Source organism: Diadema antillarum, unplaced genomic scaffold, assembly GCF_040938485.1.
Source record: "Diadema antillarum isolate AM-2024a unplaced genomic scaffold, OU_Dant_1.0 seq00000160_RagTag, whole genome shotgun sequence".
NCBI classification, from domain to species: Eukaryota; Metazoa; Echinodermata; class Echinoidea; order Diadematoida; family Diadematidae; genus Diadema; species Diadema antillarum.
Genome location: NW_027271231.1, coordinates 280551 through 297063, shown reverse-complemented (window position 1 = coordinate 297063; position 16513 = coordinate 280551). Strand labels below are relative to the sequence as shown.

The window sequence follows — 16513 nt, the reverse complement described above, 5'->3', positions numbered from 1 at the left end:
TGAAATGAACTGCGCTCATGTTGCCCTCGGGATCGCAGAATGTTCTTCCGCTGACAGCGCCGACGTCAAGCAAGGTACGCGATATCTCAGAGGACTGAGGGGTTATAAAAACGCCAGCACGATCAGTTTGCGCGATGTCACTCGGGCGGATGCAAACAAATGAATCACATGTAATGATCGCATCAGTTTACTCCTAAAAATGATAGTTCAAGCGTCATCAGAGATTCGCACGATAAGTGAGAACAATCTACAGGCGCTAAAACAACAACAACAACAAGGAGAAATGATAGCTTATACCATTCGCTCCTTTATGTTGTTTTGTCATCCTGAAGCAGGCAGTATATATATATTCAGTCGCAATAAATCTTCACACTCTCTTGGACCATCACCTGTGAGAAGTAACAACCAGGCATCTTGCCATAGCCTGTCACCTCTCGTAAGCAGCGCGTAAATCACCACTGGGAGCAACTGCGCAGACGGCGAAGCGACAAGAAGTTTTTCGCACCCAACCTATATTTTCACCGCGTTTGTTCGATAAGCATGTTGTGACTGTGTACATTTACACTTTCAGATCCCCGGCTAGATCGGCGTATTTGTCGCTTGCCTGCAAGAAGGGAACCTTTGTGTCTCGTCTCTCAAATTGGCAAGTATTGAGCGGTTGATGTGTTTGACACGGAGAATCATAGAAAATCAGTGTGACACCTTTGAACTTCCATCTTCCGCACATCAGAGGCACCCCTACGTTTGTTTACGTACGTCAAGCAGAACTCAGAAATCGGTACACCTCGGAGAGAGCAGGGCAGTTGGAAGCCTGTAACCATGGCAACGTTTCCCTGGATTTTGTTTACATTGTGCTTGACATTAGGCACAAGTTCAGCGCTAGTACAAGGTGAGTTGCACGGGAACCAGCTTTTGATACGTAGGATAGGCCTATATTGTGAGGAGGGGGATGTCACATCCCTACTGGAAAGAACACAGTGTCCCACAGTGTGTTCACAGTGTGTTCACATAGTCGACTACTATAGTATGTGAAAACGCTCGAATTTAACAGTGTGAAAATGATTTCACACTGTGGTGTGATGGTTTTCACAGAGTGTTCACATAGTAATGCTTTGTTTCACCCTGTGAATTGATGACTCACATTGTGATAACACTGTTAAAACGCTCGAATTTAACGTGTCTCACACTGTGGGACACTGTGTTCTTTCCAGCGGGGATTATACCTTTGAATGTTTATGACATGATGCTTCATTTGTAGTTTATTTTGCATCATAACATCATACCCGATTATACCAATCATACCAATTCGAAGAAGTTTCAACACAAAACACTGCTCCATTTGCATGACAAAGAGAAAATTGTTCGAGTGACAAAAGACAAGAGACTACTAAAGTTTCTCAACTTCTGCCTCTTATGTTGATTTAATCGCTGTTAATTAAAACTGTTATGAAAAGTGAAAAAGAAAAAAAAACTAAAATGTGTATGCCGGAATTGTTTTCCCCTGGATGTTTGACTCTACATTGAGAAGCAAAGATGAAATAAATGGGCACGACAAAACTGGAAAAAAAAAACAAACATGTGGGAAGGTTGTTTGTTTGTTAGTAAAGCCCCTTTCCATAGCAACGGTAAAGTAGATTAGATCAAGGCAAAACGATGCCCTCAGCTAGCAACTTGACAATGTTAATTCCACGGGACACCTTGTGAAGTGCAAAGGAAAATTCGCAGGAGATTAAGGTCTGTTTGTTCCTGAATAAAGCGATATGTGAGGATGAATCATCGTATTGTGGTTGGACTACCGATGTTTTTTTAGTCCTTGTTTTTGTTTCTCAAACTAACGTATCACATATTTTATGGTTTTCCTCCTCCAAGATGTCGACACTTAAAACACTAAGAATACAGTAGGACCGCGATTATACGGCCATCGATTATCCGGATTCTCTGTTATCCGGATGTCGTCTGGCTGACCTTTCGTTCTATATGCTTTCATGTATTTTCATTGCCAAACCTCACTCATAACAAACACACATTCAACCATAATGATTATCGTGCGAATACACGACGGGACATATTCCAATCGTCCATCGCAGCGGACTAAAACTTTTAAGACAGTTTGTGAGACGATGTCAAAGACTGGTGCCGCGCTTGTCACTGGCACTGAGTACATATAGCAGTGTGGTTACAGTACAGTGCTGCAGAGGTATTCGACAAGTCGCAATATTGATCTCATTGTAGGTCAATATTAATTGATCAAACAATACATGGACGGGATATTTTACTTTTGTTTCGCTTTATTTCCACATCAATTTCTGAAGTATGAAACATAAAAATGCCATCCAGATAATCATGGCATGGTATATACTAGAAAGTGCTGTATTTGAGCATTTCTCTTATCCGGTCAAATCGATTATCCGGACGCCCGCCGATCCCGACGTGGCCGGATAATCGAGGTCCCCATAAACCTCAATCTTGCATGTATCTGAACTAGGTGCACACTTAGAGGGAAACATATATTTTCAAAATCTTCCCCCAACAGTGACGACTTTTTATATTGGTATGTACTTTAAATCCTATGATTACTCAATCAAGTCTTCAAATTTTTCAAACAGGAGTAAAGGTCATTGGCATATTTTGCATGGTGAACTGTAATTTCACATAAATATGTTTATTGAGCAGCCTTAACTACGAAACATGAGATTTCACTCCCTTCTATAGTTTGTATAGATAGACTGAAATTACACAAACAGAATGCAATTTTGCTTCATCGCAATCGGACGTGAGATAGGAACGTTTGGAGAATTTCGGAGCTTAACATGTTTGTACAGGATACTAATTTTGTCTCCACCAAACGCATACGTCGAATGAAAAGATTATCTGCTCAAAATTCTCATTGACCTGCACACAGATCTTCACAAAATTTCTTTTTTTTTCTCAATATGAAAGTAAGAAGTAAAGTTGTGTTCTTCACACGGAATGCTTGTTTCATTGTATTAACCTCTTAGAATTGATGACTTGATTGGCGAAATAAATGAATGTTAGGCATACAATAGAATATACATACACAAATTTGTGTACACACCTACGGGAGATTTATGCTCGCTTTTTAACGAAGTGTAAATTCGCAAGCTTATGGTATTTAATTTATGTTTTTTCTCTTTTAAATTTTGCCACATAACGTACACTATTAGCTTTGAATTAGAAGTGAATAGTATTAATGCTTTCGTTCTTGTTTGACACGTAGTTTTGATAAGACGTGACCCTTTGAATGTTTGTTTCGATTTAAATGAATGAAGGTTCGTTATTCCGAATTAAGTTGTTCGTTAGTCCGAAAATGAAATGAGGATTGTTATTCCGAGGGTTAGTTTATCCTAAATGACCCCCCCCCCCCCAAAAAAAAAAAAAAAAAAAAAAATTAAAAAAAATCGTTATTCCAAAAGTTCGTTAATCCGAAAACGAATAAGGTTCTTAAATTCCTATAGGTTCGTTATATCCTACGCACTTTTTTTTTTGGGGGGGGGATTAACGAACTTTATTCTATTTGTATGCAAAATTTGTACATAAACCACATGATATATAAAGGAAGATTTGCGATTATAATATTACTTTTCTGATGAAATTATAGTGTTATTGTGACATCATGCATTATCGAAGGCTTCCTATCCATTAGGACCATCACGTGGAATGACCAAAATCAAATGGATTTTCCTCTCATCTTCATTCTGTGGAAGTTGTTTTTGTTGTTTTTTCTAGTCTTTCTACATTTGCGGAATCCACATGCCATGTTTGTGGAAACTTTCCCCCAGTGTTAATCATATGAAGGTATTGCACTTCAGTGCTAGTTAATTTAATACTATTAAACTGTTACTTGGAAACACTATATGAAGTTGTGAGCTGTTCCAAGTTCGGGGTTTCTTCACACATGAGCAGAAAAATGTTATTTCTGTAACAACAGGCCATGTTGGCTTATAAATTCACTGTATAAGCATAACCATCTGTGATGTAATGATTATTCAAATAATCCTTATAAATGGTGCTTGCCAGTAAAAGAGGTATTAGTTAATATCAACAGAAAAAGGACTATTGTTTGTTTGTTTTTATATCCGAAACAGTAAAAACATATACAAAATAAACAGTGTTAAACATGACATAATTGAAACATGGATCAAGGGTGAAGTATCAGAACACAATGAAACGAATTTACATGTGACAATGATTGTAGCCCATTTCAGATCTATACATGATAGATCTGGTCTTCCATTCATCAATAAATTCAACGCAAAAATAATGAAATGGATGCTTTCCCAAGAAGTAGTTGCCGAACCATTCTAGTCACGTGGTCTACGCAGGGTCATCTTTTGTTTGAACATGATTAATGAATTCCAAATTCTTAATACTCCGGTATGGTATAGGTTGGGAAGCTAATGCATTATGTCGCTTTGTAAACGAGTGAAGCGCCTAACCAACTGAGAGAAAAAAAAAGGAGAAAGGTCATTTGTACCCATGTGAATAGATATGAATCGTGATCTAACTCCGATCTGGCTTATTTAAAGCGACATTGACGACAAAGCGCAGGCCTGTGAACGTATAGAGAAGACGAACAAATTTCTGAGCGTGTACTCAAACAACCCCAGAGACTCTTTCGCCCACATTTTTTTTTTTTGGGGGGGGGGGGTAGGGGAGGGAAAGAGAAGGGAAGGGAACATTAATTTGTGACTTCGCTATCCTCGACATCCGTTCCGATGACGAGGCGCGGGTCTGTTACCTCTATTTTTCTTCTCTTTGCCCGGGTAAAAGTGACGAGTTAACCCGCCTTACACCTAGCCCCCTAGCTGTCCCAGTTCATCCTTCATGGTACCACATCTGTATGACTCCTACTGATGGATGATGACCCCCAAAGCTTCCGTCTTCACAGTGAGTGTACCTTCCACCTCGAACAGATAAGCAGGGCAACTGTACGTCCCTGGCAACGCATCCTGTTGATATGCACATTGTTGTCAAATCATTTGTGTCCGTCATAATTGTGTTTTTCAAATAGGGAAAACAACAACTGCAAAGCGCACTCTCTCTTTACCAGCAAACACATTTCACCGAGACGTCGTTTATAGCAGTTTTCCTTCTTTTAAATGATGAAATGGAGGCCCAGAGGAAAACGTCAGCAGTGATAAATGTATGAAATGACTTTCTCATATCACAGCTGCAGTCTTCTGAGGTTATTTTATTCCACTGACACTTTGATCTATCGTACTACCTTCTTTTTTTTTCGCATGACCTCGAACCTCCGACATCAATAATTCCTATAATATTAAACATTCTACAGTTCCCTTGACGTCTGTATACCCTTGACATTATTATGCCCAATATAGATTATTTCTGTAGGGAAATATTACAATTCTGGCATTGCCCCAAACATAGAATGCAGCATAAAATTATGACTGTCAGCTATATCATACTCATGTAGTGTATCAATATTATTCTCACTAATATCTTTTCAGGAGTAGTAGCCTATGATTAATGTGACATTGACATTGTTACCAGGAGTTCTATAGTGCTTGTGTGAGATGACTACAGGGGTGGGGTGGGGGTAGAGAAATACAACAAACATGAAAGAAAATTTATGATCTTAAGACTTCGTCTATAAAGCCAGTAATTCTCATAAATGAATGGAAAACTGAGTGGCTTAGATAATAGAGCTGGTGCTGGTAGGACGAAGAGGACATGTTTAAAACCACTGTTAACCATCAGGAGCAGTGATTTACAAAAATGTTTGAATTATCACATTCGATGCACATGTGTAGGTCAGTTGTATCACAAAACATCCTACGATATTAAAAGAAAAATGGCAATAAAGCCTAGAATATAAGGAGATATCGTTTTTTTTTTCTCATTAAACCATAACTGTAGACGGTTGATTATAGAAATAATTTTCAAGAATTTGTTGTTCACATTTTGTATATTTAACAATATTTAACATTGATTATACTGATTAACATTATTGGTTGTTTCTATACCTAACTCATAATTTTAGAATTGTTTTAAAGCACTAAAGCTAGCTAAGTTTTGTGTTATCTGCAAATGATAAATAGTGTGTTTAAGGGGAGGATGAGATTATATTCGTATTCCATGTTTTCTCTTTAAGTGCGATTTTCATTTTTTTTTTAGAAGATAAGAGTAAGTTTCCAGTTTACCATCAAAACTCTCATTTTCCATCTCTCCCTTACTCAGTTTTCCGGCCAAGTGTGATATATGTTATATATAGGAAGAGAGGGAGAGAGAGAGAGAGAGAGAGAGAGAGAGGAAGGGAGAGAAAAAGAGGGGGGTGGGGGCAGTTTTCTGTCTGGGCCAATCATGATTAGTTTCCGTGGAAAGCGAGGGGGAATCGATTTGAATGATTCAATGTAGTCACATCTGTGTAAACATTACATACTAGTAGCTCAAAGTTACAAGTACTCATGTCATCGTAAGTAATACATTGTTTGTTTTACAATATGAAAGCAAATTGCAACAAACGATTTTAAGCGAAGAATGACACACAGAAGGGTTTGATTTAATCAAAACAAAACAAAACAAAACAAAGCAAAACAAAACAAAAAAGCAATAACACTGTCATACTATCCATGATTTTGACAGTGGATTGAAGTTGCTCTGAGGTTTTTCCAACAATTATAATTATCATGTACTGCCACATTATGACTGTGTATTGTCACTTCATTTAATTCATGTTTATCGAGGGTTGTGGAATAGATATACTCTTTTGTAAGAATAGACATCCGTAGTTATGAACATTTTATTGCATTAAAAGCTGCGATTTTAAAAGAAAAAGACTGTCAAGTGATCTATCATATCAATAAAATTGATTTGACACACGTACTTTTCTGGTTATTGGCAGTACTCGCTTCCTGACAACAGTATAATAAAAATGATATAGTTATATATTGGAAAATTAATGTGAGCATTCCCATTACACGCCCCGATGCAAATCGAACGATGAAATGTTTTTATTGAATCCAATAGCAATATAGTCCATGATCACTGGCCAGCGATGTTCACATACTAGACGGGGTTGGGTTTTTTTTTTTAGAGAAAATTTCATCAAATATCGTAAAATTTCCATAAAACTACAAACTTCACAAACCTTCATAAAACTTCATAAAGTACTGGAAATCGTCCACACGTTTGCTCAGCTGCAGGGTCGCTCTACATTTAGGGGAAAACAGCGGATATTTTGTCAGCAAACTTTTTAACACTTTGTCCAGCTGGTGACTCCAGTTATATAAATTTCATTCATCGGTGTAGTCATCTGGAAACAATGGGATTTCCGGTTGGATAGTGTTTGGCATGGCGTTATATATTTACTAGTACGTGCACCACATTGTTGATCACTGCCTTCCGAATATCCCGGCTCTGCAGAATTTGGCTTTGTGCCTGAAAATGATGAGCATTCAGTATGCATTTCCGGGAAAGAATTATGAGCGCGTTACTTTCGATTCCATCGTCCCATGATATCCCGTGTTTTGGGGTGGTTTTTTTTTTTTTTTTTTTTTTGTTTTTTTTTCCTGTTAGTGAAGGGCGTTTGGCTTAACATTGGGTCTCACTGTGTTTCGCACGAAGTGCACTCATCTCGTTCTGTTTCAACACTAATAACGGGAGTGTAAATGGTGTGCACAAGAGCATAATCTGGCTCTTTACACAGGCAAAACATAGTTACAATTGTATTTCTGGTAGCTTTGCCCTTTATATTTGGAGGGTTAAGCGATAATGATGCTGATATCGACGTACATTATGTGTCTTCTCGTTTCTACTGTCATTCCCGCCGTTCTAGGGGATTTCAGCGGACGCTCGCAGATGTGCGGCGAGCCTCCGAGACTCGAACACGGCTCGTGGTCGCTCGTCGGCGACGGGGCCTTCGTGTCTTACCAGTGCCACTCCGGGTACGCCAGGTATGGGGAGGAGACACTCCGATGTCAGAGGGACCGAAGGTGGTCGGGCCAGGCTCCGATATGTGTGGGTGAGTTTCTGTCCGTGCTCATCACGATCATCTGCATCATCTCTCATCTTCCTCCCCCTCCTCCTCCTCCTCTTCCTCAATTTCCTCTTTTGCCACTTCTTTCTTCTACATGCCCCCTCTTCCTCGTAGCATTCTCCACTCCTCCTCCTCCTCCTCCTTCTCTTCCTCGATCTCGTCGATTTTTCCCCACTTATTTCGTCTGCTATTTCTGCTTCTGCTACTCTAACTACAACAAGTGATTCTACTGGTACTACTTTCTACTACTACTACTACTACTATACTACTACTACTACTACTACTCCTACTACTACTACTATTACTACATGTACTACTACTACTACAACTAGTAGTAGTACGGTAGTAGTAGTCAGTAGTGCAACTGCTACTGCTACCAGTATTTTTTTATGTTGATGTACTGCTTCTTCTTCTTCCCCTCCTCCCCCCTGGTTCTCCTTTCCCTCCCTGCCTCCTCCTCTTTCCGTCTTTCTTTCTTTCGTTCTTTCTCTCTTTGTTTATTGTACATCTTAGCCCAAAGTACAAAAATGATATTCTTCGGTTCAACATTGTCCTTGTACTTATGGCTATGGGTGGAAGGTATCGGGCAAAGGGATTTTGTGTAAACACAGTTTGTATATAAACAAGGTACAATATCGTGATCACCCTCATGGCACGTGATCTCCTACAGAAAAAAAAATGAAGACATTCTTTATCATTATTATTTTTTTTTACTTTTACAGCGCCTGGATGCAGCCCTCTGCCTAAATTTGCGACTGGACGCGCTTTCGTCCGCATGGAGGGCGCAGTGGTTGTGTACAAGTGCCCCAGACTGAGCTGGATCCAGGGGTCGAAGACCATATTCTGCGACGGCACTCGATGGAACGACACGGTGCCGACGTGCAGGCAGCAGAGCTTCCCGCGACTGGACTTCCTACCCATCTCCAACTGCCCGCCCCCTCCTAAGGTGCCAGGTGCGGTCGTCGTCAAGAGTTTCGAATCGGTGGCCTACACATGCGTGAATCGCACTTTTCCGACGGTGGGGTCCGAAATCTTGCGGTGTCTGCCCAGCGGGCAGTGGGACAGGACGCCGATCATCTGCGCCAGTGAGTTAACATACGCTATTTTGGGTTAAACACCGATTTGGACAGAAATGAGTCAACACGAGGCGGCCTTTTGCGGTCACGCCACAAAGTTATCAATTAGCATGTCTCGATAAATAGTTAACGGAGCTGCGTCGTCTGATCGTGGGTGGGGTACGATGAGACTTTTTTGTCTTCTGTGCGAGGACGTCACCATGCGCACATTATTGATACGTATACAATTGTACAGTTTGATATTACAATGTATATCACATCATAGATCTCTACCATCACACTCTGGCAAACGAAGTTTTAACCAAGATTTGCATTTAAAGTCAATCATGTTCTCAATCCATTTATATCTTTGTCTGTTTGTCTGTCTGTCTTACACATACACACACACACACACACACATACACATACACACCACATACACAAAACACAAACACATGTATGATAATCATTATTTCTCGCAAGTGATTGCCAAATCAGGCACACCCACTTCATCCCATCCGAGCATGTATACCCATGATATTCTTATCGTGGCTGTTGCTCGAACACATTACGTCGATGTAGGGTCATTTGTCAATCAGTTGCAATGAAGACAACCCTACGCAAGAATCATTAATCTGAATAGATTACGATTTCTTTAATCTCACAAGAGAAGAGTAATAATCAAATCAAAACTCCTCCCACGCCCCTCGCCAACGACGCTGTCATATCAACAGTTCCAGCTGTTCCCCTGCAGAACGCAATACAGGGGATCATCTTTCCTACCGACGACCAAAGGGCTGAAACAGCCTCCCATAGGAAGTAGTGAATGCTCCAACCCTTGATACATTTATGTCAAGGGTCAGCAACTAACCAACCATCATTGGACATTTAAAAAAATACAGTGTAAAAATAAAACAGTTCAGGGCAAGACAGGACAGGTCAAGCTTGGTCTACATCCCTAAGCATCTTCGGGAAGACAAGACTAAGGAGAACTCGAGAATAAAGAAAAAATGGAATAATGGGTCTTTCCATGAGGTAGGGCCTAATTTATTTATTTATTTATTTATTTTAGGGTGGCACGAGAACTTGACATATTAATCATTATTTTAATGTGAACAGTTTGTGCCTGTAAAATGATGTCTGTTTGACGGATAGATCCCTGAAGATTGTTTCCACCTGTTCGCTCCCTGCAGAGACCGGGTGTGAACGCCTCACCGAGCCGGAAAACGGGCTGCTCATTGAGATGCACAGGCTGTCTGTGGTGGAGTTCCGCTGCTTCCTCAACTACCACCTCATCGGCTCCAGGGTCCTCTTCTGCGACGGGCGGCGCTGGAACGGAACAGCGCCCACCTGCGTCCAGGACATTCCCGTGCCGCCAGCTCCGACAGAACCCGCCACCAGAGACCATTCGGTCCTCTTCCGGGTTCGGGAAGGGACGTCCTGCGGTCAGGCCCCGGTCGTCCGTCACGGAACTCCCCGGTACACGACCGAACTCGACGAGCAGGGCACTACCTACTGGGCGGTGACCTACCTGTGTGACCCCGGCTTCCGGCTGCTGAGACAGGGCCGACTTTTTTGTTCGAGGGGAGCGTGGCTTGGGGAAAGCATCCAATGTGTTGGTGCGTACTATTGATGAAACACGCAGGAGGTTTCGTGTCGTATTGATCATACACGAAGAGATACCTAATTATGATAACTAATTAACCTGTCACTGTAGCATCGGTAGCACAATTAATGTAACTTTCAATTCTTGTTGGTCAAGATTTCTCCATAGATTCAAACGGTCATGACACCAGCATCCTATCGACACCGCAAGATGTTTTTCCGTACATGACCGATTTTTTTTTTTTTTTTTTTTAGCCATTACCATAATTAAGATTTCTTCGTATAGAAGAGCTCGTTAAAAAGAACTGTGCTAATTTGGTAATTGAGATCTTGAAGAAATGAAAAGTTCTATCGTAAAACGAGCTAACTATAATCTTCTTAAGTTTAAGATATTTGTGATTAAAGCTGCAAAAAAAGAGGGGAAAAAGAAAATCATAACTTCTAGAATATTCCTTTTCATGTTACAAGTGAAGCATGACTGGAAAGGTTTTATGTTGCTCTGTCTGATGATGGATTTACTTTGAAATGTTTAAAAATGGTGCTTACTTGGTAGCCCATTTTGCGATAAAACTCTTCAAGTACGGATATACAAATGCCTACATTATTCTAAAAGGAGAGCAAGTTGATAAAAACTATGAAGAGTTATTTCATGAGAAATGATATATCCATGTATAGTTGATACGTGAGTGCGTGTCTTTTGTTTGTTGTTGTTTTTTCCTTCTTATTACACCTTTATAAAATGGTCTTGAAACTTGTTTTCCAACTGAAAAGCTCACTGTGGTTTAAGGAACGGGCGATGCGCGCACAACTGTCTGGACATCAACGGGCGGGCTACATGCACTTGTCGTCCAGGTTACCGCCTGCACATCAACGGGAGGAGCTGTGACGGTGCGTAAAGCGTCCTATCAGCTTTGCGCTCGCGGCATATCGCTCGGTTGGGTGGCGTTTTGCGAGAATCTAAGTGGCGAGAACCAATTCATTTTTTTTGACAGTTAAAGCGTACAGGGGGCGGTCTGAATCAATGTAGCAAAATGTCGGATCAAAAATATTGATAGCCTGCGCGTTAGGCCATTATAAGTGTAGTCAGTAATGTATTCATGCAATGAAGACCCTGACCACTTCTTTTTCTTCTTCCTTTTTTTTCAAGGCGGGATAGTTTTTCAAGCTTATTAATTTGCTTAATGAGAGAATTGCATTGATATACTGGTAAGATACCAATGATTTTATTGTGTATTTTATGCATGATGTATTGTGCAATGTTTTCCTGCTACTTTTTTAATAATGATGTTAAACATTAAATTGCGATGAAATGGACGATTTCCATGCTATTTTTATGACGCAGTCTGTCTGCATATTACATTGTCATGTATAAGTTACTGTGTACTCGGAAAAAAAAAATTCTCGGAATAAAATGAAAATAAAGATTGGAATCAAAATGTTGCAAGTACTCTAATTGTGTCGTCTTTATTAGGAAGTGATTAGGGTCGATTTACGCAACAAAGTTTTTGTTCGACTTATCAATCCATATGGGCTGCATTTTGACTTAAAGTATGCAACCTATTATCATGAAATATTACGTGTAGTCTTTAAGAAAAAAATCTTTAAATAAGGAATTCTTATCGACAGTCGTATCTGTAGATATAACAGTGACGAGAAACTGATAAGCAAAGGTGGCATGTTTTTGTTTGTTTGTCTGTTTTTTTTTTTAATTAAAAGCTAATGCTATCCCGTAACTGGTGGTTCTACAACTATATCCAACCCCTCTCTGGTGTATATTTTTCCCCCAGAATAATTGTACTCGCCACCAGCTTTTTTTTTCATTAACTTCCAAAACTACTGAGCAAACAAGAAATAAATGAAATAATGCAACCAATATACTTCAACCTACTACTTGTGTCGGTACCAAAAACAGTATTAGCTCTGAGTGTGCCACTGACGTCATACGATGATATTTTTCTTTCGATTACAATGTGATCCTATCAACATTGTATATCATAAAGATAGATAGTAAGGATTTTTAGAATCGCGTGCAGGGAAAGGGTTGATCAAATTTCAGGTACCGTTAGATGTATGTTTTATTTGTTTGTTTGATTTATTTTCTTCAAACATAAATTTTCATACATAAATCAAATTTCATTCCAGTAATATCACAGAAAACATCAATATACAGATTACAATGTACATGATTCAACGAATGAAAATATAAGATAGCAATAGAGGAAAGATAGTAGAAGAAAGAAAGAAAAACTCGAAGAAAGAAGATGTAATTCCCGTCTGTCTGCCTGTCGGATTTCAAGATGTAGTGGACTGTAATATTTGTTAAAAATCTGATCGAATTCCGATGCACAATATGACATCCCTTCATTTATATAATCATCAATAGTCAGTCGTTGCAACCGGTCACAAATTCAGGGTCTCTTCAGAAGTCTTGCACAGATACTGAAAATACTTCATGAGTCAGGCAGGCTGTTCAATTATATCTCGGTTATATCTCCATTTAAGTCCAGTTAGCATGGAGGTCTCTTACCCCGAAAGAACCAAGGTGTTCTTAGCTAATTGATGCTACTTGTAGGAGGAGGAGCTGCGCAGAGATTTACTTATCATGACTTTAACATTTGTGTCTTGTGTACAAATATCTGTACATCATTTTTTTTTTTAATATTGGAAATAATTACCTCGATCATGTGGGTCACTTCGATATTTTTTAAATCTATTTTCTTTTACGATTTCAGTGTGCTTGAAGACGCAGTATTGTAACTACACTTCAATTAATGCTTTTTGAAATTGTGTTTCAATGCAGATATCAACGAATGCGCTCCGAACAGTGGTAGGGGACCTTGCAGCGAGAGATGCCACAACCACGGGGGCAGCTACTCCTGCAGCTGTCAGCGGGGCTATGAGCTCAACGCCGATGGACACTCGTGCGCATGTGAGTCAGTCAAGCCGGGGGAGGAATGGGGGAAGGCGGAGGAGGGGGGGGGGGGGGGGCACCACTTGGAAGATGATTTGTTTCCTGTTTTTGCCTCGTTTTTCATGATGCATCAACTGTTGATAGAATGGCCCTGATTTTTTTTTTCTTTTACAAGAGGATGTATATCAAAAGTCGGATTAGGTTAGAAGATCGTATCCATGGAGACGCGTTCATGACAGCCAACTTTCCAAGCGGAGAAGTACCTATGTTTTAAGAAGAGAATTGTTTTTCTCCCTAATTCCCCTTCAACAATAAAGTTGCCAGAACCCTGTATCTTCTCCGTGCACCTGTTTAGCCTCTTTACTCCATTGTATTCATGGCTATAGTTACACCCCAAAACAAACAAACAAAACACCCCTTACAAAACAGTCCCATTGAGAAGCAATGTCATGTTTATCGTGTTATGACGATATTCTGTCAACAAATTCGCTTATATCATGAATTTTCGTGCAAAGATGAGTAGGATCTACTTAAGCACACACAATGCATTCTATAAGACGAAATAGCTAAATAACAGTAATTACTAGTCTGTAAATATAACAAACAGAAAAAATGGCATTGATTTCTAATCGGCCATAAAGTATTATAACCTGACTACCCCCGTTTGACCAAAAAAAAAAAAAATCTATTATTTTTATATCCCTGACTACCAATCATTTAATTTGTTTGTAGCATATTGATTTGTCCTGTATTTTTAAAGGCGTTATTTAACGGCACACCCTATAGCCAACGCAGAACACAGACGCTACCGACAGAAAAATAATTGGAATTATGCAGAAATAGTTTTTCTGACTATTAAATGCGCAGAAAGGTATCATACTTCGATAGCCTGGTTACGTAGTTAATGAGTAAATTATCATTCCTTTGATTAAATCCCGGGCTGTTTTATGGGATATTGTAAGCGAAAGTTCAATTTAATTTTAGTCCAATTTATTTTTTTTTTTTCATTTTCTACCACACAACGCAGTATAGGAAAATTACAAATAATCTAGAATAGAGACGCCTACACATTGATCGACGGTAAGATTAAAATCAGAGGTGACTAACTATTGGAAACAAGTATAGATAGTCTCACACCAACTTGTTTCATAATCTACATGTTCTGAAAAAAAAAAGTAGTGGACCACTTGTCTAAGCAGTGCTTATACTCGTATGTGGACAACTAATATAATCGACGCAAAACACTTAGACTTTCTTGATTTACAAAAGAAAAATATAAAGTAATTCAAAACAGGACAGACATTACAGGACAGACAAGAAGAAAACCCACAAAAACAAAAACAAAAGCGCAAAAGCACAGCAACATATGACTGTAAATGTAAATGTAAATGAAACGATAGTGCTATACATTCATTGAGTGATTGTTTGATTTCATTTCCTAATTTCTTTTTAGCGTGTGTAGATGTAATAAAAAGTCAATTGAACGAAGTATGATTGAGTATAACATTTGAAACTAACATTAAACTTGAAAATGCTACTTTTTCTTCAGTAAGTCATGATAAACAAAGCTTGCAATGCATAATGAAGAGTCAAATGATTAGGTCGGTTTAGTTATGTTTTCAACTTCATGCATATTTTCCTCTTAGCACCTGTAGCAAGCTATTTCGATCACAATGTGCATTTCAATGTTTTGAATGCAGTTTACACTTAGGATAGTTGTTACCATATATCGGGCAAGCCTCAGGCAAGCTGTCTGGTAACATCAGTAACATCTGCCATTCCATCTTGCCATACTTCAGGTTTTCGTTCTTTCGAATCATTGACAACTTGAGCTCTTTTAAAAGCAATCCAGAAAGTAGATTTATAGATATTATATTAATCTCTTGCCATTCATTATTGTAACAAGTCATTGTATCAAATTTTTGTTTTCATTAGGCACATTATTCTTTTCTGTCACAATTTCATTCCTGTTGTCATCGAAATGTACTCTTTGTCATTCCAAATCATTTTATGTTTATATTCACATATATGTTCCACTTTTAATTCTGCTCATTTGCAGGTCATTTATGTTGTGTTTAATCAGTTTTATTATTATCATTATATTGTTTTTATTGTTATTATTACTATTATTATTGTACCTGATACTCTTTGTGTTTGAAGCAGTTTTGTAAATTCTTATGCACTGCACGCGTGCCCTGCTGGAAAGCAGCTTCAGAGCTGATAGCAGGCTTTTTACCCTGTTGAAATAAATCAAAGTCATATCAAAATCAAATCAAAATCAAATGCGAAGAGAGAAACAATCTAGGCGTGTTTTTCCTCATCATCTTATAGTTTTTCCTATAGAATTAACAAAGTTTATCCCGTTATGTCTTTGCAGATCAAATCGTGGATCCGTGCTCTCGAATGCGGTGTGCTTACGGCTCATGCGTAACGGTTAACGGGACGGCGTCTTGCCAGTGTCGACGGGGACTCGCTCTGTCACGTGACAGGCGAACGTGTGAAGGTAAAAAATAGTTGTCAGAGTACAGCCGTTTTCAGCTGGCATTCATCTCTCACTCCTTCACACAATTCCTGTATCACCATCTCCCAAAAGAGATTGGTCTTTGATTATGCTCTTGCCCTATTTGGCGATTTTGTTTTTACATATAGATACTATACAATTTATTCATACCAGAATATGTGTCATGTCTTCTGTATTATTAAATAACACATCTGTCAAACTATTTGTGTGCATGATAAAGGCCTTTAATGTTTTTGTTTTTATTTGTTTGCTGTTTGTGTGTTTTTAAGAGTGTATTAAAATTTGCATGCACTATTCTTGAGGATGTATGATTCGTGCTCATACTTTATCAATGCGTGACTGTGAGCTACATAAGAATTTTTAGAGAATAAGAATGAATTACAAAATTAATTTGAAATAATTTC

At 39.0% G+C, this 16513-nt stretch overlaps 1 protein-coding gene across 1 annotated transcript in view; it reads left to right on the top strand.

Annotated features, from left to right (window-relative positions):
* Positions 1-351: 351 nt before the first annotated feature.
* Positions 352-16513, top strand: part of LOC139727934 (uncharacterized) — a 43136-nt gene continuing 26974 nt past the window's right edge. The window contains exons 1-7 of the mRNA XM_071638907.1: positions 352-889; positions 7817-8002; positions 8740-9102; positions 10266-10691; positions 11449-11565; positions 13478-13606; positions 15966-16091. Of these exons, the coding sequence (XP_071495008.1) occupies positions 820-889; positions 7817-8002; positions 8740-9102; positions 10266-10691; positions 11449-11565; positions 13478-13606; positions 15966-16091 (1417 nt within the window). The 5' untranslated portion in view covers positions 352-819. The remainder of the gene's footprint in view (positions 890-7816; positions 8003-8739; positions 9103-10265; positions 10692-11448; positions 11566-13477; positions 13607-15965; positions 16092-16513) is intronic.